Source organism: Mastigoproctus giganteus, chromosome 2 (genome assembly GCF_048544385.1).
Source record: "Mastigoproctus giganteus isolate SK-2022 chromosome 2, ASM4854438v1, whole genome shotgun sequence".
NCBI classification, from domain to species: Eukaryota; Metazoa; Arthropoda; class Arachnida; order Uropygi; family Thelyphonidae; genus Mastigoproctus; species Mastigoproctus giganteus.
Window position 1 is genome coordinate 252,762,929 of NC_143576.1, and position 26,428 is coordinate 252,789,356.

The following is a 26,428-nucleotide window of genomic DNA, read 5'->3' on the forward strand; positions in this document are numbered from 1 at the left end:
TACTGTATTGTACAAAGTTTTAATAACCCCAAACTTTTAAATACTTTCAGAAAAATGGTACAGCAAATTTAACTTATAACTTTGCACATATTAATACACTGATTTTTGATTTTAATATCAAATGGTTTTTGTGAATTAATATGAAAACTAGAAAAATGGCCCAGAGCCTTAATATGAAAATTCAACTTTAGTGCAATCAAAAATATGTATTCAAGTTGCACTAAGTTAAAAATTAGATTAATTCTAAGATTTTTTATTTTTCCCAACAAGGAAGCAACAGTTTTCTTTGATTTCAGTTCCTTCCCCCGCAAAGGGGAAAAAAAGTAACTAGTAAAAGTATGTAGTTACACAAATTAATCGCATCTTGTAATTAGTACCTTGTAGTGTATTGCATGATAGTTGAATTGTAGTGTTTTCATTGTGATAAATAAGTAGCTGTTGTTGTTGTTATTTAGTTTTTAGGAGCATTAGCAACTAAGGCCATATTGCTCCGGGATATGCGGTAGTCATTCCCTGACCTTTCCGCATCCTCCGTATTTGGTGGTGACGGGCTCGAACCCCGGTCTAATCAAGAAGCGTATGCTACGCACTGCTGCTCCTTCCCACCTGGCTACGGAGGCGCCTAAAAATAAGTAGCTCAAAAGTTATAATCACATAGGGTGGCATATATTTTTTGTTTTTAGTTAAGATAATTTAATTGATAGCCAATTTTATTATCTATAACTACTTTATAACGTTATGAATATATTGGTAAATGGCAATACATACAAGGTGAACTTGCTAGCATAATACATATTACTACTACATAAACTGTGAATAGTGTTATAATTGCATTTAGCTATCTATTAGTTTAATGTAGTATTCTCAAATTAAAATGAATTTAATTGAAAATCATGCTTCTGACTACAGCAGCAGCAAAGGAAAAAGCTCAATGTAGCAGGAGTGCTATGGCTCAGGGAGCACTGACGGGGCAGTTCTATAAATCGCGGCCTTACAAAATGTGTTACTTGTTTGGCATTTGCAAATCTGAAACAGGACATGTAACAGCTGAGGGAGAAGGCTTTGTGCGTGTTCAGTGCAAAGAGTGCAAGGAAACTAAGCATGAACTCAGCATTGTAATGGGCATTTACGAGACCCTGAACAGGGTGAATACTCTCAAAGGCATTAAATTGGAAGGGCCATCAAGCTCTCAGGTACTCACCGCAATGACAGAGCTTACACTTGTGCATCGAACAACAGAAAAACAATCCCCAAGGCAGATTATGCTGGTTCCATGGGAGTGACTTTACTGTCAGTGAAATATATTGTGCAAAAAGGATGGGTGGAATAGGACCAAAGTATGTCTTCTGGGAGGGAGGGGGAGCAAACGTTGATGTTGTAGAGCAGATGATTCTTTTAAGGGCATGAAAGGTGATACTGTTGTACATGTTGGCACTAATGATATTCTTAATATCATTAGTGCAAACTACAGTACTGCCAGACCTTAAAGATCCAAATGTGCATGTCACATTGTTTAAGGATTTTCTTTTAATAAATTTTATTGCACTTAGATTTTTTCATAGAGGGATAAGATTTTATTACACTAAAGTGATATTTTCACTATGATGATATTCATTAAAATGAAGTATTTTTACATAAGATACCATTTTACATAAGATAAGAAACCAAGACTCCCTTGGATAGCAAAATTTTGGATAATAGAAACAAAACTTTTTCTGCTCTTTTTTTTTTTCTTTTCTTTATAGAGCTATATAATAAATACCATATATTAATTTTTATACAAAACTTATTACATATGGTAAATGCTATAAAAAAGTAGCACCTAAAGTACTTAGTACCATGCTTGGGTTGAAGGTTGAGAAGATGAAAAAAGACACTTGTTCACATTAGACTAATTTCTGTAGATTGTAATTTTCAGGAAATACACGTGAAGGGGGGTGGTTCTAGAAAACAGAAATTTAATGAATAAATGAGAAAAGCTGGTTCTGTGAGTTTAAGTTGGACAGTAAAAGGATGCTGACTGGTTGTGGCACATATTCAGACTGGTTTGAAAAAAAGAGAGCAGGAATTATTAGCATTAGCAGAGGCATATGATGCAAGAAAGCAAGCTTATGCAGCATCAGCCAAAAAAAAACGATCCCATTTCACCCCTCCGTTCATTCCAAATACCTGTCCAGCTCAGCTTTAAATTTATTTAGGCTATCAACTTCCACAACAAAAGATGGAAGTCTGTTCCACCAGCCGACTACCTGCTGGCAAAGGCAAACTTCTGCACATCTATCCTACAACTGTCTTTCCTCAATTTGAATTTATACCCTCTCAGGTGATTATTCTGAGCAAGAAGTTTGTTTGTTATTTGGTTTTTAGGAGCATTAGCAACTAAAGCCATATTGCTCCGGGATATGCGGTGGTCATTCCCTGACCTTTCCGCATCCTCTGTATTTGGTGGTGACGGGCTCGAACCCCGGTCTAATCAAGAAGCGTGTGCTACGCACTGCTGCTTCTTCCCACCTGCTGAGCAAGAATCCCATCAGCATTGAGCATGCTCAAACCATTCAAGGCTTTCTACACTTCAATCAGATCACTTCGCAGGTGCCTAAGTCTGCAGACACTGTAATCTGCAAAACTTAAGCCTTTCTTCGTAAGAGCAACCCTTTGTTCCATTCACTAATTTTGTTGCCCTTCTCTGTACTCGTTCCAGCAGCTCTACATCCTTCTTGAAATGAGGCCTCCAGACCTGTACTCAAGATGTGGCCTGACCATTGCCTTATACAAGGGAATAATCACCTCCTTATCCCTGCGAGAAAAATTCCTGTATATCATTGACAAGACACCATAAGTTACTCTTGTAGACCGTCTGCACTGTCAGAAAAATTTGTATCTGCCTTCACAATTACCCCCAGTTCCTTTTCATTCTCTACCACTGTCAGCGTAGTACCATAGAGTTGATACGTTACTCTGGGGTTACTGCTTCCCATACGTAGTATTCTACATTTGTGGTGAACCTGAAAATAAAACGATAAGATTTGCACAGATTGAAACAATACCAAATAAATTTTGAAAAAAACGTGTTTTTTTTGAAAAACGACCAAGGTGTTATATTTCCACCTTGGTCGTTTTTTCAAAAAAATTTTTTAAAATTTAATTGGTATTGTTTCAATCTGTGCAAATCTTATCGTTTTATTTTCAGGTTCATTCCCCCCCCCCTTTTTCTTTCACAACATATATCGCTCCCAGGGTATACAGTATATTCATTAGTTTTAATTTTATACATAAAGCTTGTTAACATGTTCTACCTACAATATTTTATACTTAAAATATTTTATATATACATACACAGGCACTCCTCGACTTATGTAAGGGTTGCGTTCCCCTGGAACACAACCCTTATTTTACGTCAGAATTTCCCTAAACGCTTATGCAGCACCTGCAACTATGCTTACTGAATTTGATTGAAGCAAAAAAGAAATGTTCAATGTACATGTAAATAGAATTATTTATTCAATTACAAAAATTTCGAAATTATAAAATTGTAAAAAAAGGGAGGGTACAGGCATAATGTCAGCAAGTTTTACCTTTCGAGCATCGTTGCCAGAATCAACGTTTCCAACTTATAAGTACACCACTGCAGAGGTTGAGGTCTGTGGAAATTTAGAAGGGGTTTTTCCAACACATCACAAAATTTCTCTGCTGCTGCAGAATAGGCACTGGCAACTTCACTGCATACTTAAATGTTGTTGAAACCAGCACAATGCTTGAACCTATTAAACCACCAATTGCTTACCATGAACTTTACTTGGGATTCGCTGTACTTATCCTTAATATCTTCATAAATGCTTGTTCCTTTTACTTCAATGGCCATTAGACTCAGGGGCACTCGCTTCTGAATCTGATTTTCCATCCATATTATTAATAGCTCTTCCATCTTCATTATAGCATGCTGTTTTGTGATCACCATTGATCTTAAATGCATAGATCCTTTAACATGATCTTTTACACACACACACTGTCCTTTAAAATAGCATTCACTGTTGAAGCAGAGAGACATAATTCTAGTGCAATAGATGACGAACTTTGTCCTGCTTCATACTTCTTTTTTTTAAACCAATTTTGTTTCGTTTCCTAGCACTGCCGCCACTTGCACTTTCCCTTCACCATTGTAATAACTAAATAGGAATGAAGAGAAGATTCTGAAAATTTCTGTTTTTATATGATTAAAGATTTCAGTGAAGGGAAAACACATTTCACCATAATGATGTAAAAACCCACACAATTCAACTTATCAGTATTATTGCAAATGCAATAAGATCGAGTTTAGTACCCGTTTATAATTAGATGCACTAACAGAAAACCCCAATAAACCGGAAAGCGCAAATTGTTTTTGTTTTATGGTTGTGACCTCTAGAAATGTTCAGAAAAATATTAACAAAGCCATTCAAAATTGATTCTTATAACGGAACATATGATAATGATGAAAAGGTAGCGCGCCATTATAAAAGTTACCTTTTAGAGAGATAAATAGTTAGTTATATAGTGAAAAATTCAACTACCGAGATCTCAAAACAAATTACAAAAAAAAAAAAAAAAAAAAAGTGTTATTGGGTTCACATTAAGATATTTTCACAGTACCTCCATTTATTCCTATGGAATGCAAAATATGTTTCAACAATTTTTTAAAGTTTGCACCGGCTGGCAAAAACTTACGTAAAGTCAAATTTATGGAAATCGAGTATTATGTAAGTCGGAGAGTGCCTGTATATATACATACACACACTTTTTTTTTTTTCAGGGCGTGACTTCCCTACTTGGGCACACTATTATAAGTATAGTCTCACAATTGCCTTATACAGTGAGATTATGACCTCCTTATTTCTACATTGAATGTTCAATAAATCATGAAAGGGAAACTATGGGAAGATCCATAGTGCTGCCTGCTTACACTGCTTAGAGTACTTCTTGTCTGACCACATCAGGCCAAACTGAGTACTGTGTACAGGTCTGTAGGCCCTCATTTTAGAAAGGATGTAGAGTTGCTAGAATGAATACAGAGAAGGGCAACAAAATTGGTGAGGAGAAAGAAGGGATCTTCATACCGAGAAAGGTTTGAGTCCTGCAAATTGCATCGTCTGGAGACTAGGCACCAGTGAGGTGTATAATGCCTTGAATGTTTTGAGCAGGCTCAATGCTGATGGGATTCTTCCCCTTGCTCAGATTACAACCTGAGAGGGCATAAATTCAAATTGAGGAAAGACAGACAGTTGTAGAATAGATGTGCAGAAATTTTCCTTTAGCCAGCGGGTAGTTAATTGCTGGAACAAATTTCCATCTGTCGTTGTGGAAGTTGATAGCTTAAATAAATTCAAGGAAGAACTGGATAAACTTTTAGAGTGAATGGATGGGTGAAATGGGAAGCGTTTCTTTTCCTTGCATCATTTGCAAGGAAAAGAAACATTGGAAGTGCTTCCTTGCATCATTTGCCTCTACTAATGCTAATGCTATTCTAACTCCTCAAATCACTTTCTTCCTCTATTGCTTTCAATTGTACGAGGCCTGTGCTTCTACATCAGGCATGCTGTCCCTGTGACCTTCCTGGGTATTACTTAATTATTATCAATGTCACTGTGAATTCCAAGGCAGAGAAAACATGCTGTTGGTATCTTTTGATACAGTGTTGGCAACACAGATGTCCTTTAAGGGTCTTGTTACTTTAAAGTTCATCCCTAAGGTTCCCTTTGCCATGTTAAGAGTCCACTCAGAAATGGTTTCACCCTGGTCTGTACACTCCCTGCTTACTCTCTGGTCATGGCTTTCTTAATGCCAAACTTGCAACTTTCAACCTTGCTGAATCATCACTCTGTTCTTGTGGCACCCCAGAAGACTGGGAACATAATTTATACCACTTCCAGCAATACCTAGATCATTGACAGAACCTTCTCTCCACTAGTGTCACTGTCCCTGGAAATGAGCCAGACTTCCTGAGCACCAGAGAAAATTTCCAGTCCCTGCAAGAATTTGCTGGTCATGCTTTTGATCACCAGATAAGCCTTCTCACCCAACTTCAGGATACCTCTTGCTTTCCTAGTGGAGACTCCTGCTGGCACTGTGTGGATTATATATATATATATATATATATATATATACAGTGCTTTTATTGGGATGGTACGCCATACTGGGACCTTTATTAACAGTGTGCCATTTTGATGTAATGCACTTCGAAAATTGTAATATTCCTTAAATTTGATATTCAAAAATGCTTAAAATTATTTAACTAAATTTGCATTTTTCACTGTCTATTGTTAAGATATTTTCTATATAAAACTGTATAACCATTTTTATAATTCTAAATTACTCAGTCGGACCTCTGTTTAACGAAATCCTTTTATAGCAAATTATTTTGAATTCCCCTTAGAAGCTACATTTCAAATACTTTCCGTTGAGCAAGAAAATTTTCATACAGCGAACAGATTAGGAGAGTATATACTCGGTACGCACTGTTCGCATTTCTGGCCTTCAGGCAATTAGTGCTGCTGCACAAATTAAGAGGGCTAAAGGGATTACCATTCTACAACTTAGTGGTACCTGGTAAAACCTATTCGACCACCTGTCCCACATACGGAGAAGTCGCACTGGTCAGCAGTGAGCAGATTAAGGTGTATTCCCAATGGGCTGTGGTCCACTTTCTATTGCAGTGGTATCAAAACTTTTCCTGTACAGGAGCCATATTAAAAAAAAAATCCGAGGTTAGATTTCTTTAGTGTGTTCCTTTTTCCATATCTTGTTGCATGTAAAAGTAAAACTGAAAATATTCGAAAATTTTATTAAGTACAATACACAATTACATTTAGTGAACAAAACTTTCCTGGTGGGCCTTAGGTTGGACACCGCTATGAATCAACTGTAAGCGTTCCGTTCGAGAATTAGGAGGGAGTGATTTTCTTTTACCCCGACAAATAATCATCTATTGTTTCACAAAGGTGTGTTATCCAAATTTTTTCGCAAATCTTCTGTATCTCTGTTTACATTTTCACAGTAAAAAAAATTCAAATTTAAGAACTAGTGACAATACCAATGACGAGAGAAGGAAAATGAGGACAGCGAAGGTATTAAACCTTCTAAACGTGAAATGATGGCATTTGGTGAAACTTAAGTTAAAAAATTGTCAATTAGGTTACAGTTAAATGAAAGAGATACAATTCGTGGATTTCAGGAATACCTAATTGAAAAGATGGTTTCAGAAGAATTGAAGCATTTGATGGATGCTCTGAATACGATACCAATTTCATCGAGTGAATGTGAACGAGGATGTTCACAAATGAATCTGATTGTCAGCCCAACCAGAGCTTCGTTGATGACAAAAACAGTTTCTTCACTACTGTTTGTAGCTCCCCCACTCTGACCCACTTCGTACCAGCAAAATGTCGATTCGTGGCTGTTCTGAAAACGTCATTAAGCAAGAGATACACAAAGAGGAAGAAAAGAAGTCGGCTGAGGGTGTCGAATGAGAACTTAATAAAAATTTGGAATATTCTACAAAAACTTTATTATGAAATTATTTTTATTTATGTTATTTATTTTTGCTTATTATTTTTAGGGGCTGTAGTCTAACGAAGGACCTTTATAATGCCACTCGGTTGTCTGTCTGTCCATCCGTCTGTCACAGCATTGTATCTCTGGAAACACTCAACCTATTGACTTGAAATTTTGCATTTATTTGTACATCATGTGGGCCAACATAATGCCATATTGATCATTGTTGAAAAAACATTTGTCTGAGAAATGGGATGGGGGTAACAAAAATGTCGTCAACAACCTATAGCTTATTATACACCGTTGGAAAGAGCTCAACGAGTAGGTTTAAAATATAATTTTAAAGTATTTTTAAAATTAAAAATGGTGGCACCAGACAAGAAAATGGAGTAATTTTTGTGTCCACCCCCTCTATTTCCGTCGCTAATGGAGCTAAAAATTTAAAAATCACATTAGCTATGCATTATTCGATGCTTATCAAGGGAAAACTATTCCGAATGAAATCTATTATTTAATTTTTGGGTTAAATTTAAAAAAAAATTATTGCACTTCGATAGTGCTCTTCTTTGTACTAAGCAACTCTCCTTTTGGTGACAAAAAGGTTGCTAAATAGTTAGTTATAAAGGTCATTTATAAATTTTGCGACGAGAAGTATTTTTTTAACAATTTTCAAAGCTGGAGTTGTCCCGGGAGGGAGGTACTCAGAGAGCCGTGTTGAGGCGGCAGTGGTGGGAAGGTGCCTTCGTGGAATCTTGCACGGCCCTCACCTGCCAGGTGCCTCCGTAGCCAGGTGGGCAGGAGCAACAGTGCGCAGCACACGCTTCTTGATTAGACCAGGGTTCGAGCCCGTGACCACCAAATACAGAGGATGCAGAAAGGTCAGGGAATGACCACTGCATATCCTTGGAACAATATGGCCTTAGTTGCTAATGCTCCTAAAAAACAAATAACAACAACAACTCACCTGCCAGTCGCTTCTCCCACCCTTGTCATTCACAACAACTGCAAAGACTCAAATAGACAACATTTTCGTTAGTTCCTCAGTTTTAGGCCAAGCCAGGGTACTAGAAACTTTTTTCAGTTACCATAAAGCTCTCTATTTGAGATACAACACTAACGACCATTCGTAACTACGGAAACTTCATCCCGAGTGCCTGGCATTCAGTAATTGACCGATTTATTTACTTATTTTACTCATATTTTTTTAATATACTTGAATAATAAATTTATGCTTAATAAACTGTGTTAATATACTAAATTTGTTCTTATTCCAAAAACATTACTACAAAAGTAACAATATCAGGAAAAAAAAAAACTTTTAGAGTACTTTTCATATCCTTTTAATTTTAAATTTTTCCTGATAGCAGAAAATGAGTACCGGCACCTATTTTTTTTTTTATTTCATATATAAAAATAATTTTATATATAAAATTATTTATTTATTTATTATTATTTTATTTCATTTTTTATTTATTTACTTATTCATTTTTGCTGGTACCTTGGGGCGGGACTTTTTTATTTAGTTATTTTTTTATTATTTACTTACTTTATTTTTGAATTCTTTGCTCTGATGCTAGGACAGTAAGAGCTGTAAACCAGAGGGTTCTGAGGGCGGCCGCGTACATGCGTAGTTGTGGTCTACCTTCCCGTGGTGTAGGCGGGCAACACACACACGGCCTTTTACAGAGGTCTGTATTCATCACTCACAGCGTACCAAGGCGGAGGCGAACTGATGTTCAGATGCTGTCCTACATAAGAAACCATACATGTCTACTGCTTTCAACTCACCAAATATATAAGTGATTTTTGGGGTTGCTATTCTTGAAGTGTAAGACCTTACATTTTGCTGCATGAAAACATAACTCACTTTTCTGACGATCCTTGAAGGCTGCATGGACGAGACATCATTGAAGATGCACTCTGCAGTGGGAGGCCTGTTCCCATGTTGACACCTGCAAATGTGGATGCCATTCATGACCTGATCATGCAAGACCACAGAATAACGCTGAAGCGCATTTAGATTTTGACAGCAGGTATAAGGAAGTGATTATTCCATCATATAAGGCAATGGTTAGACCACATCTTGAGTACTGCATACAGATCTGGAAGTCTCATTTTAGGAAGGGATGTGAATCTGTTGAAGTAGATGCAGAGAATAGCAAAAAGAATGGTGTGGGGCGAAAAAGGATGCTCTTACCAGGGAAGAGGCTTCAGTTCTGCAAATCATATCTGGAGACTAGGCACCTGTGAGGAACTGAAGTCAGACCGATTGGTCCATAGTTACCCACTTCAATCTCAGAACTGCCCTTATGTATTGGACATACACTGGCACTTCTCCAATTGGTCCTTGAGGTTGTCACAGACATTCTCTCAGATATGCCAGACAAGCTGTACTTGCTACCTGGGAGTCTAAAACGCTGATGGAACTGATATTCGGGTGACACTCAAGTCAAGTGGACCCAATTTCGGCGAAGTCCGGACGGTCTGTGACAGCCAAATCCTCTGCTTGCACCTTCACGATGGTGGGACTGTTAGTAATCCTGGGTATAACCCCCATGCACAAGTACATGGTGGGTGACCACCCAGGTGTGAACCAACGTAAGCAGGGGTCGAGGTGTGGCGCCCACACCACATGGAGGAACGCCGCCCCTCTATGTTACCAGGCAGTACTAGGTGGAAGATGACTCTCATCAACCGGTGAAATACCACCACTTTGCTTATTGGAGGCTTGAAGTGGTGGAACCCATGTTTAGTCTCTAGAGCTAAGTTCCGGTCAACCCTTCCCTATCTCTTCCATCATGCAGTATGATTGATGACTTTTGAGGTTATGATAAACGTCGTGGCGAGATCCAATATTCCTTACATTTCGAGGGTACAGCTCTAAAACGGTTTTCGCAGGCCGGCCGCTAGTTAGTACACCGGACCGGACCTATTCGTAACTCTCTAGGAGGCTTCCGGATCAGCTAGTGTATAATCTTGCTACCTCTACTCTGCCAGATAGTGACTGGAGGGAGTCCGAGTAGTGTGTATGCGGGGAGCATTGTCAAGGCCACGTTATGTCAAGGATCTGGGTATATTCTTACCACACGTACGCCATATCCAAAAATTTCATTACTTCATACAGCATGTCCCACCCACTTTTTCTTACTATTGAATACACCATGAATTGTCAAACTAATAGAGCAAGCTTATCTGCGAAAAGATCTAAACCTCCCAAGGACTTCCTAATTCATTTCACAAATATACGTGGTCTCAATTCTAATCTCAACGATGTCCATTTCCACTTGTTGCAGTCTGCCAAACTTCGTGTACTTTTTCTGACAGAATCTCAGTTATCGGTTGATTCAACTACTGCTCATCTCAGATGCCCAAATTATTCGCTGTATGATTCCTTTCGCCTCAAAGGTGGTACTTGTACATATGTCCGTTCTGATATTCCCTGTCAGAGACTTGGCAATTTGGAATCTCCTCTCTTTGATCTTCTCTGGCTTAAAATCTCTCTACCTCATTGTGTCAAATTCATCTGTTGTCTCTACCGTTCTCCCAACTCGACTAATCACTTGGAGCTCTTTGACTTCCTCTCGTTGCAACTTGACTTTCTCCAGTCCAACTCTCCTAACAGTGAGGTAATTTTCCTTGGTGATTTTAATGTTCACAACCCCAGCTGGCTTCCGTTTTCTAGTCACACCGACCCAGCAGGTCGAGATGCTGAGGCTTTTGCAATTACTAATGACCTAGCACAGATTGTTCATTTACCTACAAGAATACCGGACAATCCTAATCATACAGTCAACATGCTTGATCTTTTTCTCACAAACAACCCTTCTAAGTACACGGTCGAAGTGAAAGCTCCTTTAGGCACTTCAGATCACAACTTGGTGATTGTCTCTTCTCCAATGGAACCTTTATCTCAAGGCTATTCCCAACCTCGTGTTGTTTGGCATTACAAGAATGCAAAATTGGATGACCTGCGAGTCTTCTTTTCTTCTTTTCCTTGGTCGGATTACTCTTTCAAAAGTTCTGATGTCAACGTTTGCTCAGATCGTGTCGGTGAAATTATTCTTGCAGGAATGGAATCCTTTATCCCACACTCCACTTTAAAATCTCGTCCTTTATCTAAACCTTGGTTTTCCAATAAATGTGCTAAGGCTGTCCAAGAGAAGAATGTTGCATATCGTAATTGGCTTGTTTCTAATTCTTCAGTTTCATTTTCTGCCTACGCCAAAGCTCGCAACAATTGTAAAGCAGTTATTAATCAGTCCAAACTAGAGTTTGAACAGGCTAAGAGTAGAAAACTTGCTTCTTGCCCTAATGGTAGCCGGGCATTCTGGTCTCTTGCCAAAGCTATTGGCCGCAACTTTTGCCCATCTCTGCTCCCACCTCTGTCCAAACCAGATGGTTCTGTTGTCACTCCAGCCAAGGATAAAGCTGACCTGCTAGCATCCCATTTTTCTTCCAGCTCATGTATTAATGATCTTGGTAAAACACCTCCCACCATTCCCAACACACTCCCTCCATTCAATGCCTCCTGTGGTCTTCCGTCAAAAGAATATCAGAAGGATTTTGATGAATCTCGATGCTAAGAAAGCTCCAGGTCCTGATGGTATTTCTCCACTTGTTCTCAAAACCTGTGCTCCTGAACTTACTCCTATTCTTTGCCGCCTTTTTTCACTTTCTTATTCTAAAGGTGTTTTTCCTTCTGCTTGGAAATTTGCTCATATCCAGCCAGTTCCTAAAAAGGGTGACAAATCCCTCCCATCCAATTATCGTCCCATTGCAATTACTTCTACTCTTTCTAAAGTAATGGAGAAATCAATTAACCGCCAACTCTTAAACTACCTAGAAACCTTCCATCTGATCAACGATCACTAGTATGGATTCTGTCAGTGTCGATCCACTGGTGATATTCTGGCTTATGTTACCCATTTATGGACTAATTCAATGGAAAGGTTCGGTGAAACACAAGTAGTTGCTCTTGACATCTCAAAGGCTTTTGATCGTGTTTGGCATAAAGGTCTTCTAAACAAGCTTCCATCTTATGGTTTGCCAACTGTTTTTAGTAATTGGTTATCCAGTTTTCTCTCTGATCGCTCACTGAGGGTGATGGTTGATGGCTCTCTGTCTTCTAACTTCTCCACTAATGCCGGTGTCCCCCAAGGTTCAGTTCTTTCCCCCACTCTTTTCCTCTTGTATATCAATGACCTTCTTCCATTGACTGGAAATCCTATCCATAGTTTTGCCGATGATAGCACATTGCATTCAACTTTCCATTTTGAGAAACCTTGTCCTGCTCAATCAGCTTCAACTTCTTGAAAATCTGCTACCAATTCCTTAAATGCCGATCTTCAGGTAATTCTCCAGTGGGGCAAAGACAACTTAGTTGATTTCAACCCTTCTAAAACTCAGTCTTGTCTTATATCTCGCAAAAAGGATTCTTCTGCTCCTATGCTTATCTTTAGTGACACTCCAATTTCTAGGCAAAAGGATATCTCTCTTTTGGGGATTACCCTGACTTCTAATCTCTCTTGGCACAAGCACATTACAAATATTGCTTCCTCTGCATCTAAAAAACTTGGTTTTCTCTTTCACTCTCGGCGTTACTTTTCTTCCAAACAGCTGCTCACTCTGTATAAATTGCAAATCCGCCCTGCCATGGAATATTGTTCCCACATCTGGGGTGGTGCCCCCAAAACCTCTCTCAGGCTTCTTTATTCCATTCAGAAGAGGGCAGTTAGGTTAATTAATGATTCATCTCTAACAGAGTCTCTCCACTCGCTGTCTCATAGACGCACTGTTTCTGCTGCATGCCTCTTCTACAGATACTTCCATGGGCACTGTTCTTCTGAATTAGCTTCTATAATTCCCGCTCTCTCTTTCAAAACAGTCCGAACATGTGCCGCCACCAGCCAACATCCATTTACTGTCCAACTTCAAACCCACAGAACCAACTTTTCATCTTCCTCATTTATTCATTCAACTGCCGTTTTCTGGAACAACCTTCCTTCATACGTATTTCCTGAAAATTACAATCTACAGAAGTTCAAGTCCAATGTCAACAAATATCTTCTTTCGTCTTCTCAATCTCCAACCCAAGCACGGTACTAAGTACTATAGGTTCTAATACCTCTCGTGTTTGGGGTTCACATAAAAAAAAAAAAAAAAAAAAATCCAGAGGAATCTCTCCAGAGTCCAGTGAAACCATAATTAATCTTAACGGTTGAATGCACTTTCTGGTGGCCTCCTTCAAAATCACTGGGAACATGCTATAAACTCCAAAAGCCTTAATGCACAAAAGTTTTTCTAATAAATAATCATTTAATTTCACACTTGTTCAGCCTCACTCACCAAGTCTCTTCTCACTATGAGGGGTCTTTTGTCTGTAAAGATCAATGCAAAGTACCTGTTCAATTCATCAGAACATCACTTAGGTTATCTAAGGCTTTTTCACACCCAATTCATTTTCTCCTTCTTTGTATTTACATACATGAAAATGCTCCTTGTTCCCATTCTTTGTTCTCTTAGCCAGTGATTTCTTTGGCCACAAATTGTTTCCATTACATGAAGATTTACAAATTATAATGAGCAACAATGTATACTTGTGTAAAAATATATAAGTAATAAAATTACCCCATGGGCTCACATCTGGTGAGTATGGGCTTGGCACACCCAAGGTCCTGAGCTGGATATCATCATTCTTCATTATTCTTTTCTTTCTTGGTGATTCCCTTCTACTTCTCTCTCTCAGGGTAATTCAGAAATTTTTTTTGGCTGGTGCAGCATAAGCCTCAAGCCTCCTTGCACCATATGGCTGATATGACATAATAATAAAAATTGTAAATACAGTAATATTAACTCATATCTTTCTAATCCTAAATATGCACTTTTAATTAAGTTTAAGATTTTATATTTGAACATATAAGATGACTTGCAAATTTTAGATGATTTGTGTGCAGCAGAAATTATAAATCTCATAATGATTCTAACATTTTATAATTTTCTAGTAACAGAGAATTGTGTAATGAGCACAAATTTCAAAAAAAAAAACCAAACCACAAGAATGTATATTGTGGGGGGGGGGAGAGAACGTTTGCAGCCCAATATAAATCGCAAAGCATTTCATAAGAGACAATATTGCCAATCTGTGCTGTGACCCTTCTTGTGTGTTCACAGAAAATTTCGGTTATGTTATGTTATTTGGATTTTAGGAGCATTAGCAACTAAGGCCATATTGCTCCGGGGATATGTGGTGGTCATTCCCTGACCTTTCCGAATCCTCCGTATTTGGTGGTCACGGGCTCGAACCCTGGTCTAACCAAGAAGCATGTGCTACGCACTGCTGCTCCTGCCCACCTAGCTACAGAGGAGCCAGAAAATTTCAGGTTTGTAACTATATTCTTCTCCGTTACAGAGGGCATTGAAGTGTGGAAGGTGAATGAAGATGGTGACTGTTAAGAGCATCATGCAGTCATTGAGTACCTTCATTTAAAGGGAATGTCACTGAAAGAAATTCATGACGATATGCAGCAAATGTTAGAGGAACCTTGTCCTTCATGTGCTAGTCAAAAACTAGGTTGCAAGATTTAAGTGTGGATGAAAGTGTTGAAGATTCACGCTGCAGTGGGAGGCCTGACACCTGCAAATGTGGATGCCATTCATGACCTGATCATTCAAGACCGCAGAATAACAAATTTAGCACACTGAGAAAACATGCAACATCTCCCAAGAGTGAGCTCACGATAATGTGGTGAATGTTTTAGGAATGAAGGTTTTTTTGATGTGGGTCTCCAAAGCACTGAATCCATATCAGAAGCAGAGAGAGAGAGAGAGAGAGAGAGAGAGAGAGAGAGAGAGAGAGAGAGAGAGAGAGAGAGAGAGAGAGAGACAGAGAGAGAGAGAGAGAGAGAGAGAGAGAGAGAGAGAGAGAGAGAGAGAGATGTTTCCATGAGATTGTGCAGCATTTTTAAGCTAACAAAGCTCAGTTTTGGGGGTAGTATGTTACTCCGTATCCAAGTGGTCAAGAGCATGAGTGCAGTAGCACACGCTCTTTGAGTAGACTGGGGTTCAAGCCCCTGACTGCTAAATACAGTCGATCTGCCAACCTGCACTAGACCAGCATGGCAGATTATGGTCCATTTCCCTCAGCATGAATTGTTGAGGAGGCTTCCATCCTGCAGTGGGTTGATAATGGTTGCAGTTTACCTTTTTTTTTTTATGTTACTATAGACAAAATATGGGCACCACTTTGATCCTGTAATGACATCCATCTTCTGGAATGTAGAAGCCGTGACCATGGTTGATTTCCTGGAACAAGATGTCACTATCAATGCTGGGTACTATACTAGACTACTGACACATTTCTGCAAGGAACTAAAGCCTCCAGAGGCAAGAGAGATTGGCCAAAGGAATCATCTTGCATTTAGACAATGCACTGATGCACATGGTGTTTGCAACTCAGGCAACACTGAATGACTGAATTCAAGCAGTTACAGCATCTGCCTTACTCATCATATTTGGCTCCATCAGAATATTTTATATTTCTAAATCTCAAAAGGACAGGAATTTGGCAGTGACAATGCTATGATGTATGGATTGAGCAGTCTCAATGCTGATGGGATTCTTCCTCTTGTTCAGATTGCAAACCTGAGGGGGCATAGATTCAAATTGAGGAAAAACAGTTGTAGAATAGATGTGTGGAAGTTTACTTTTAGACAGAGGGTAGTTGATTGCTGGAACAAACTTCCATCTGTTGCTGTGGAAGTTGATAGCTTAAATAAATTCAAGGCAGAACTAGACAAACATTTGGAACGAATGGATCTGTGAAATGGGAATGGTTTTTTTGGTTGATGCTGTATAAGTTTGCTTTCTTGTATCATTAGCATTAGTAGAGGCATATGATGCAAGAAAGCAAGCTTATGCAGCATCAGCCAAAAAAAAAACAGAAAAAGAAAACCCACTCCCGTTTCACCCCTCCGTTCATTCGAAATACCTGTCCAGCTGAGCCTTAAATTTATTTAGGCTATCAACTTTCCACAACAAGGGATGGAAGTCTGTTCCACCAACCAACTACCCGCTGGCTAAAGGCAAATTTCCGCACATCTATCCTACATCTGTCTTTCCTCAATTTGAATTTATGCCCTCTCAGGTGATTATTCAGAGCATAGAATAATCTTCAGGTGATTATTCTATGCTAAATGCCCATCGGTATTGAGCATACTCAAACCATTCAAGGCTTTATACACCTCGTGTGCCTATGCTAATGCTAACTGGCTTGAGTCAAAATCTTCTGAATTTTTTTGCAGTGGGTTATGAAAGCTAGTGGAAAGTGTGTTGAGTTAAGGGAAGGACTATGTTTAAAAAAAATATGTGGGTTTTCGTAACTTTCCAGCATTCCTTTTCAACTTCCCCTCATACATAATCTTGGCATCATTTCTTGGAAGCTAACTGCTCATTACATGTGGGCAATCTCCTATGTAGACTTTCAAGTATGGAAATGCACTTCATTTAATTGACATACACACAAAAAACTAGTTACCATGGGAAAAACATGAAATAAATCCAGAAAAGCCCACAACAGCTTTATTAACTAGCTGGGATGAAACATAATTATTATTTGAGCTTTCTAAATTTTTATTGTATTTATGGTACCATTATGTAATAAAGTTCTGATGAAATATGAAAATAAATTCTGGAGATTAAATAGTTAAATATTTTAAGACTTTAGATGTAATTTTTCTTTCATTTTAATATATACTTTTTCAAATATTACCAAAGAATTTTTTGTTTACCTTACTAAGTTGTGGGCAATTGTTGATCTAAGTGAGGTAGGTCCAAAGTGTTTTAGATTCCTCTTGTGCAAACTTTCTTTGGTAAGAGCAATACATACATACATATCATCATTGTCAATATTTAACACTACTTCAATGTCAAACTTGGTCATATCCACTTTCCAGTGAAAGCTATCATTCACAGCACCTCCAAAATATGCTGCTGCCTCCATTGATGTAAAACAGTGATTTTGCCCACTTCTGTAACATGTTACTCTAAACTTTGGCATTCTTGTTTTTATTGATTCTATATCATCTCCTTGTTCATTTTCATTATCTTTTGCTTGGTAATACAAAATATTATCTTTTATTAAGTGCAGTGGTACAGTATGATTATATCCATATATTTCCTTCCATACTTCTAATCCTGTAACCCAATCAATAAATGGAACTTGAGATGTTAGCTTTTCACTCACAGAAGTTTTATCCTGTGGAAAGGCAAAGTTTTTTATGTTTTGTATCACAACAAAGACATTGTCTACTCCTTTAAGTTCTAAGACCTACAGTTAAAAAAAAAAAAAAAAAACATAAATAAATAAATGGTAAAATAATAAATATATTCAAGTTTTCAAAATAATGAAATTAAGTGCCTGTGCGGCATTGTGTAAAGTGGCTTAAAAAGTTTGTGAACAAGGAATGTATAACCAACCTGGTAGATTAAGCTCCTAAACACAGTAACCTTCAAAATATTATCCTTCAAGCATATAATAAGTTTTTAGAGATAAAGTTAGCAAAAGTCTTATCAAATACTGTTTCGGAATTAAATAATTTTATAATATAATTTTATAATCATTTATAATAACAGAAAGTAAGATTGCAGAGAAACAGCTGCACATAAAAGTGAATGAAGCACGTGGGGCTGAGTAACCCAAGAGAATCTCCAAGCATATTAAGAGAAGCTGACCTTTGGTCATAATAATGAGAGCATCCCTAGATTCAGAAGTACCTAAAGATTCGAGATGTACAAATATGAGTATATTCCCTATTCACAGGGGTGGTTCAAAGGATCAAGGAATTGCTTGCTATATATAGCAGTTTAACCTCTGAGAACATGGAAAATAATGGAATTAATAAAAGAAGTAATGCAAGAACACCTTGACAGGAGTGGAGTCATAAGAGAATTACAAAATGGGTTTTTTAATGGGAGACCATTAGCAGAGGCATATGATGCAAGAAAGCAAGCTTATGCAGCATCAGCCAAAAAAAAAAAAAAAAAAAAACACACCTGCTCCCATTTCACCCCTCCTTTTGTTCCAAATATCTGTCTAGCTCAGCCTTAAATTTATTTAGGCTATCGACTTCCACAACAAAAGATGAAAGTCTGTTCCACCAACCAACTACCCGCTGGCTAAACGCAAACTTCCGCACATCTATCCTACATCTGTCTTTCCTCAATTTGAATTTATGCCCTCTCAGGTGATTATTCTGAGCAAGGGGAAGAATCTCATCAGCACTGAGCATGCTCAAACCATTCAAGGCTTTATGCACCTCAATCAGATCACCTCGCAGGTGCCTAGTCTCCAGACATTGTAATCTGCAAAACTTAAGCCTTTCTTTGTAAGAGCAATCCTTTGTTTCCATTCACTAATCTTGTTGCTCTGCGCTGTACTCATTCCAACAGCTCTACATCTTTCTTAAAATGAGGCCTCCAGACCCGTATACAGTACTCAAGGTGTGGCCTGACCATTACCTTATACAAGGGGATAATCACCTCCTTAACCCGGCTAGAAAAATTCCCCTATATCATTGACAAGACACTATGAGCTACTCTTGCAGACCATTTGCACTGCTCAGAAAACTTCATATCTGCCTGTAAAATTACCTCAGGTCCTTTACATTATCTACCACTGTCAGTGTAGTACCACAGAGTTGATACGTTACTCTTGGGTTATTGCTTCCCATATGTAGTACTTTACATTTGTCAATGTTAAACTTCATTTGCCACCTCTCAGTAGATCTGTTCAACTTTTCTAGATCCTGTTGCAGCAGCGTACTGTCATTAGTGTCCTTAACAACCCTGCCAACTTTCATATCATCTGCAAACTTGGACATTAAGCCTGATATACCATCATCAATATCATTTATAAATACAGGAAACAACAATGGACCCAACACTGAACCCTGAGGGACTCCACTAATAACATTAGTCAACAAAGAGCAGTGTCCTTTGATTACCACTCCCTGTCTTCTCCCACTCAACCATCCCTTTATCCTTAGCAGCAATTTGCCTCCAATTAGTATTAGCCACATGGTGCAACCAGCCAAAAAAAAAAAAAAAAAAAAAAAAAAAAAAAACCAGAATAAAACAATGATAAAAAAAAATAATAAATAAATAATAATAATTAATAAAAAAAAAAAAAAAAAAAGGAAATTAAACCTATCATCCTATGTGCTTCCCTGACCCAAAGGTACTAATCCAGATGACCTTTGAATTTCCCCAAACTGTCATCCTCTACCACCCATGTAGGCAACTTAATCCAGTAATTTATAACTCACTGGCTAAAAATAAAACTTCCTGCAGCCCAATCTAAACATCTCCCCCCATAACTTGAATTTATGTCCCCTAGTTCTAGCATCATTTATAATCTTGAAAATTACGTCCTCATTCATTTTACGGATGCCTCTCAGAGCTTTAAACACCTCAATCAAATCTCCTCTAAGGTGTCTAGTTTCCAAACTCTGCAACCCACATATTCAAAGTCTTTCTTCATAAGGACGCCCTTTTGCCGATCTCACCAGGTGAGTTACCCATCTTTGCACCCTTTCAAGAAGCTTGATGTCTTTCTTTAGATGCAGTCTCCATACTTGAACACAGTATTCTAAGTGTGGTCTAACAAAAGCCTTATATAATGGGATTATCACGTCCCTATCTCTACTTGCAAAAGTTCGATAGATCATCGATAGGACACCATGGGCCTTCCTTGAAACCTGTTTACAATGCCCAGAGAATTTCATGTCTTACCGTATCGTCACAGCCAAGTCCCTTTCTTCCAGTACTGGGTTTAGTTGAACTCCAACAAGTGAATAAGTTATTTTGGGATTACTGTTTCCCAGGTGTAATACCTTACACTTTGTTGGATTAAAGCATAGCTGCCATTTTTCTGACCATTCCTGAAGTCTATCTAGGTATCTCTGAAGAAGCTCAGCTTGACAGTGATCATTAACTACTCTAACAATTTTAACATCATCTGCAAATTTAGACATCACGCCCTCTATCCCTTCATCGATGTCGTTTATGAAAATTAAAAACAACAGTGGTCTTAATACTGATTCTTGGGGAACCCCACTTCTTACATCAACCCAATCTGGGGAATAGCCATTTATCACAACCCTCTGCCTCCTGCCCTGAAGCCATCCTGCTATCCATCTAAGGATTTTCCCAGTGATTCCAACCCGTTCCAGCTTATAAGCAACCGCTCATGTGGGACTGAGTCAAAAGCTTTGCTGAAATCTAAATAAACAATGTTGAAATTATTCCCTAAATCCAGCTCGTGAGTGACCCTTTTGAAATAGCGAACCAGATTTGTTAAACGTGATTTTCCCTTTACAAAACCATGCTGAGTATCCTTGAGAATTTCAATTCGATCCAAATGATCTTGAATTCCACCCTTGATCATTGCCTCCATGATTTTCCCTACCACTGAAGTCAGACTGACAGGTTGTTAATTTTCCACTTCACTCTTAGAGCTACCCTTATGTATGGGAGATACATTGGCACTTTTCCAATCCAAGGGAATCTCCCCAGAGTCTAGTGATGCTCGCGTAATTAGCCTCAATGGTTCAATTCACTCACTTGCCGCCTCCCTTAAGATTATAGGGTATATTCCATCAACTCCAGGAGCCTTACTGGCCTGTAGGCTTGAAAGTTTTTTCATTAAATAATCTTGCGAAATTTCAATATCATTAATTACATATTTTTGAACTTCACTCCCACAATTTTCCATTGCCACAAAAGGTTTTTCATTTGTAAATATCGATGCAAAATAACTGTTGAGTTCATCTGCAACTGCAGCTGGTGTATTTAATACTATCCCCCTTTCCCTTACGTAAAGGTCCGATCTGGTTTGTCCTGCTCTTCTTGGCATTTATGTATGTGAAGAATTCCTTATCCCCCCCCTCTTTGCTCTGTTTGCTAGTGATTTCTCATAAACTGCCTTTGCCTGTCGAACCTTTTCTGTGGTTCTATTACAGATCATCTGGTAGCTGTTATAGGCTTCAGTACTTTTTATTGCTCTCTAACTTTTCCATGCCACCTTTTTCTGCTCAAGTAATGTGGCAACTTCACTATTCATCCAACTTGGAACCCTCCTCGTGGAGTATTTTTTTTAATGGTATATACGCATTCAAGGCATCTGTGATTAATGTTTTAAAAGCATACCACAGTTCAAATGTATTCATTCTCTGCACGATATCTACCCAGTTAATAGAGGCCATGTAGTACCTTAAGGCATCATAATTTTCTTTTCTGAAATTAAAACCCATTCCTTTGCCTTTTACTGCTGCTACCTCTCTCATCATCTTCCACCGTAGAACTCCATGATCACTTCCTGCTACTGGTTCCTCTACTGTCAGCCCTGTTATGTCATCTGATTCATGGGTGATGATGAGGTCTAGGACATTCTTTTCTCTAGTACTTTCCCTGACACACTGATACAAATAACAGTCATCTAGTTGATTTAAAAATTTTGTTCCCCATGTCGAGTTTCCTTCCCATTTACTCCAATCAATTAGAGGCAAATTGAAATCACCCATAATAAGACATTGACGCTTACTTTCCCATTCCATTTGCATGTAGAGGCTTTTGTCATAATCTTCACAATCACCTGGTCTGTAGATTACTCCTACTCGCATTATACCTTTGTTTCCAACTATCTCACACTATACAGATTCTATACTAGCATGTGAAACATCTGAATCCGGGAAAGCTATCGTCACACTCAGGCTGCTTCTGATAAGAAGCATTACCCCACCACTCCTTCTATCTACCCTATCCTTCCTAAATACATTATACAAGCATTAGTGAAACTCATCATCCCAAATTTCCGGGTGGCACCACGTCTCTGTAAGCCCTATTATGTCTGCGTTACTTGTTTTAACCAGCAGTTTAAATTCGCTCATTTTATTGACGACACTTCTAACATTACTATATAAACAATTACAACTTGCTGTTCTTGTATATTTAACAACCCTAACAAAACCCTTGAAGTTTTTTAGGCTCTCTTCCCTGGCATTAGCTACCCACTCACTTGAAATGTTTCTACCTCCAGAACATCTAGATAATATGCCCAGTTGGGGTAGCAGATAAGAACTCTTAAGGTATGTGCAATAGTTACTTTGACCAATATTATCAGATAAACACATGTCAGGATTATGCACATCCCCCCTAACTAGAACTAGCAGTTTCCCTGAACCTTTAAGGTATCCTCAATAATACTGGCAAAAACTTTTGCACCACCTTTGTTTAAGTGTATCCCGTCTCTACAAAACAAATTCCTTCTACCTACAATGCCACACTGCTCCAATTTGTGCAGAAGTCTTTCATGTGCAACAGTATCAAAAGCCTTTCTAAGATCCAAATATATGATATCAAAGTTATTCTCTGCATCCAGTTCCTTCGTGACCACATCATAGGAACTGGATGCAGGAAATAACTTTGATATGGGATTTACTCAAAGATCCAACTACCATCAGGGATAAAGGGAAGAGTTTTTGCTTTTGTAAGGGTAACTACAATGGTCTCAAACAGTTTTTAAATTCTATACAGTGGGACTGACGATGTTACCAACAGAAAATTCTAAATGGGAAGCATTCAAAGAATTAATCTTGGAAGCTATAGGCTTTTATTCTTCTCCATAGGTGAAGTGTTACTTTTTCAAGGTAGTGCAATACCATAGCAACTCATTGTGAAGATATTCACAATATGAGATATAATTCAAACGGATGATTAAAACTACCATGGTAGTAGAAATGATGTGTGTAAATTACCCATGCATAATTAAACTCCATTAACTACACACTTTGAAGAAAATGGTGAGGAAAAGTTCAAGAATGTCAGCGTATGGGTAACAAACTGACATTCTAGTTGATAAATGAATAAGTTTTGTAAGGTCCTCATTAAGAGAATTTATGCATAAAAAAGCCCCTAGATTTATGTATGAATCTATAATCTAAAAATAATTAAATTTGCATTGAAATTCTTATAGAGCTAATTAAAATGACCTGTTAGTATTAGAGTAATATATTCTAATTTTTTTCTGTTATCAGAAGTGAAGGTGTGCCTTCTGTAAGAAAGAGAATTAGTTTACAAGAAGAGAAAGATCTTTAGAGAGAAACACCTTTAGATGTAATGTGATCATACAGTATTTGTTGCATAATGCCAATGATGGAGAAATGGATATACCAGAAGAATTACACATCCCATCCAGATACTTGAATTATTTTGCCAATCTTGCTTGTTATTTTGTCATAAACTTGCCCACATATCAGTCATCATTTATTTCTAGCCATACAAAACTTTTAGCTATCCTGGTAGGCAGATCACTTGTTCAGTTATAAACTAAACTTAAACATAATTTGTGTAAGGTAAATTCTTAAGTTTATATTATTACATGTGCAGAGGAACTTCAGAAAAGTTTTCTTGATGGATTAAATCAAATTATTCATATTGCTGAACATACATCGTATCTTCTTCAAAACAATTAGAATGTAGACCAAACAAGTTGTGACTCAGGTTTGGATAGAACACTTAGCATTAGCATTAGTAGAGGCATATGATGCAAGAAAGCAAGCTTATTCAGCATCATCCAAAAAAAAAAAAAAAGCACAACCACTACTCCCATTTCACCCCTCCGTTCGTTCGAAATACCTGTCCAGCTGAGCCTTAAATTTGTTTAGGCTATCAACTTCAACAACAAGTGATGGAAGTCTATTCCACAAACCAACTGCCCGTTGGCTAAAGGCAAATTTCCGCACATCTATCCGACATCCCTCCTTCCTCAATTTGAATTTATGCCCTCTCAGGTGATTATTCTGAGCAAGAGGAAGAATCCCATGGGCATTGAGCATGCTCAAGCCATTCAAAGCCTTATACACCTCTATCAGATCACCTCGCCGATGCCTAGTTTCCAGACTCTGTAATTTGCAAAACTTAAGCCTTTCTTCATAAGAGCAACCCTTTGTTCCATTCACTAATCTTGTTGCCCTTCTCTGTACTCGTTCCAGCAGCTCTACATCCTTCTTGAAATGAGGTCTCCAGACCTGTATACAGTACTCAAGGTGTGGCCTGACCAATGCCTTATACAAGGGAATAATCACATCCCTATCCCTGCTAGAAAAATTCCTGTATATCATTGACAAGACACCATGAGCTACTCTTGCAGCTCGTCTGCAATGCTCAGAGAACTTCATATCTGCCTGCACAATTACCCCCAGGTCCTTTTCATTCTCTACCACTGTCAGCGTAGTACCACAGAGTTGATACGTTGATCTGGGGTTACTGTTTCCCATATGTAGTACTTTACATTTGTCAATGTTAAACTTCATTTGCCACCTCTCAGCCCATCTGCTCAACCTTTCCAGATCCTGTTGCAGCACCATAGCATCAGTAGCGTCCTTAACAACCCTGCCAACCTTTGTATGGTCTGCAAACTTGGACATTAAGCTTGATATACCATCATCTATATCATTTATAAATACAGAAAACAACAATGGACCCAACACTGAACCCTGAGGAACTCCACTAATAACATTAGTCCACGTTGAGCAGTGTCCATTGATTACCACTCTCTGTCTTCTGCCACTCAACCATCCCTTTATCCATAGCAGCAATTTGCCACCAATGCCACACTGCTCCAATTTGTGCAGCAGTCTTCCATGCGCAACAGTATCAAAAGCCTTTCTAAGACCCAAATATATAATATCAAAGTTATTCCCTGCATCCAGTTCTTTTGTGACTACATCATAGTATCCAATCAAATTGGTCAGACAAGACCTGCCCTTAACAAAACCATGCTGTGTCTGAGCTATAACTGAATTCTTGTCCAGATGATCCTGCAGTGCTTCTTTAACCAGTGCCTCCATTAATTTTTCTGGAACCAAAGTTAAACTAACAGGTCTATAATTACTTGTGTCAGCCTTTGATCCTCCTTTGTGAATTGGGGTTACATTTGCACATCTCCAGTCTATGGGTACCTCCCCTGAGTCCAAAGAAGCTCTCATAATTATGGCTAGGGGCTTGCTTACTTCCTTTGCTGCCTCCTTTAATATAACTGGATAGATCCCATCCACCCCGGGTGCCTTTTTTATGTTTATCCTCAACAATTTCTCCTCCACTTTCCTCTCAGTTATTAGAAAATCATCTAGCTCACTGCCAATGTTTACTTCACCTACAACATTCCCCTTCCTGAATAACTCCTCATGTGTGAATGTAGATGCAAAATACTCTTTAGATTGTTAGCCACCTGAGCAGGATCCTCAACTGTTGAACCATCAACATTCAGTGGACCAATCTGATTCATCCCTTTCCTTCTTGAGTTTAAATAGGGAAAGAACTCTTTTCTGTTTTTCTTTGCATCCTTTGCCAAGGATTTCTCATAATCTGCCTTTGCCTGCCTAATCTCCTTTGTGACTTGGTTACAGACCAACTTATATCTATCATAGGCTTCCATGTCACCCATTAATCTGTATGTATCCGATGCATTTTTCTTCTCTGCCATATGTCTCATTAGTTCATCTGACAACCATTTAGGCCTAAACCTTGAACAATATTTCTTGGTTGGTATGTAAAGCCTGGTAGCTTCCAAGATTAGTTCCTTGAATGCTTCCCATTTTGAATTTGCTGTTGGTAACATCATCAGTTGGTCCCACTGTATAGAATTTAAATACTGTCTCAGCCCATCATAGTCGCCTTTACAAAAGCAAAAACCCTTCTCTTTACCTCTGATGGTAGTTACCTCCTTGAGTAAATCCCACTTCAGCACACTGTGATCACTGCCACCTAGTGGTTCCTTTATCTGCAGATTCTTAATGCATGAAGAATCACTACTGATAATCAGATCAAGAGTATTACTCCCTCTAGT

The 26,428-nt window shown here is 38.3% G+C and overlaps 1 protein-coding gene across 1 annotated transcript in view; it reads right to left on the reverse strand.

The window, feature by feature from the left end:
- Window positions 1–26,428, reverse strand: part of LOC150090384 (tRNA (guanine(6)-N(2))-methyltransferase THUMP3-like) — a 76,757-nt gene that overhangs the window by 25,207 nt on the left and 25,122 nt on the right. Inside the window, exon 2 of the mRNA XM_090390295.1 lies at window positions 17,313–17,851. Within this exon, the coding sequence (XP_090246421.1) occupies window positions 17,313–17,851 (539 nt within the window). The remainder of the gene's footprint in view (window positions 1–17,312; window positions 17,852–26,428) is intronic.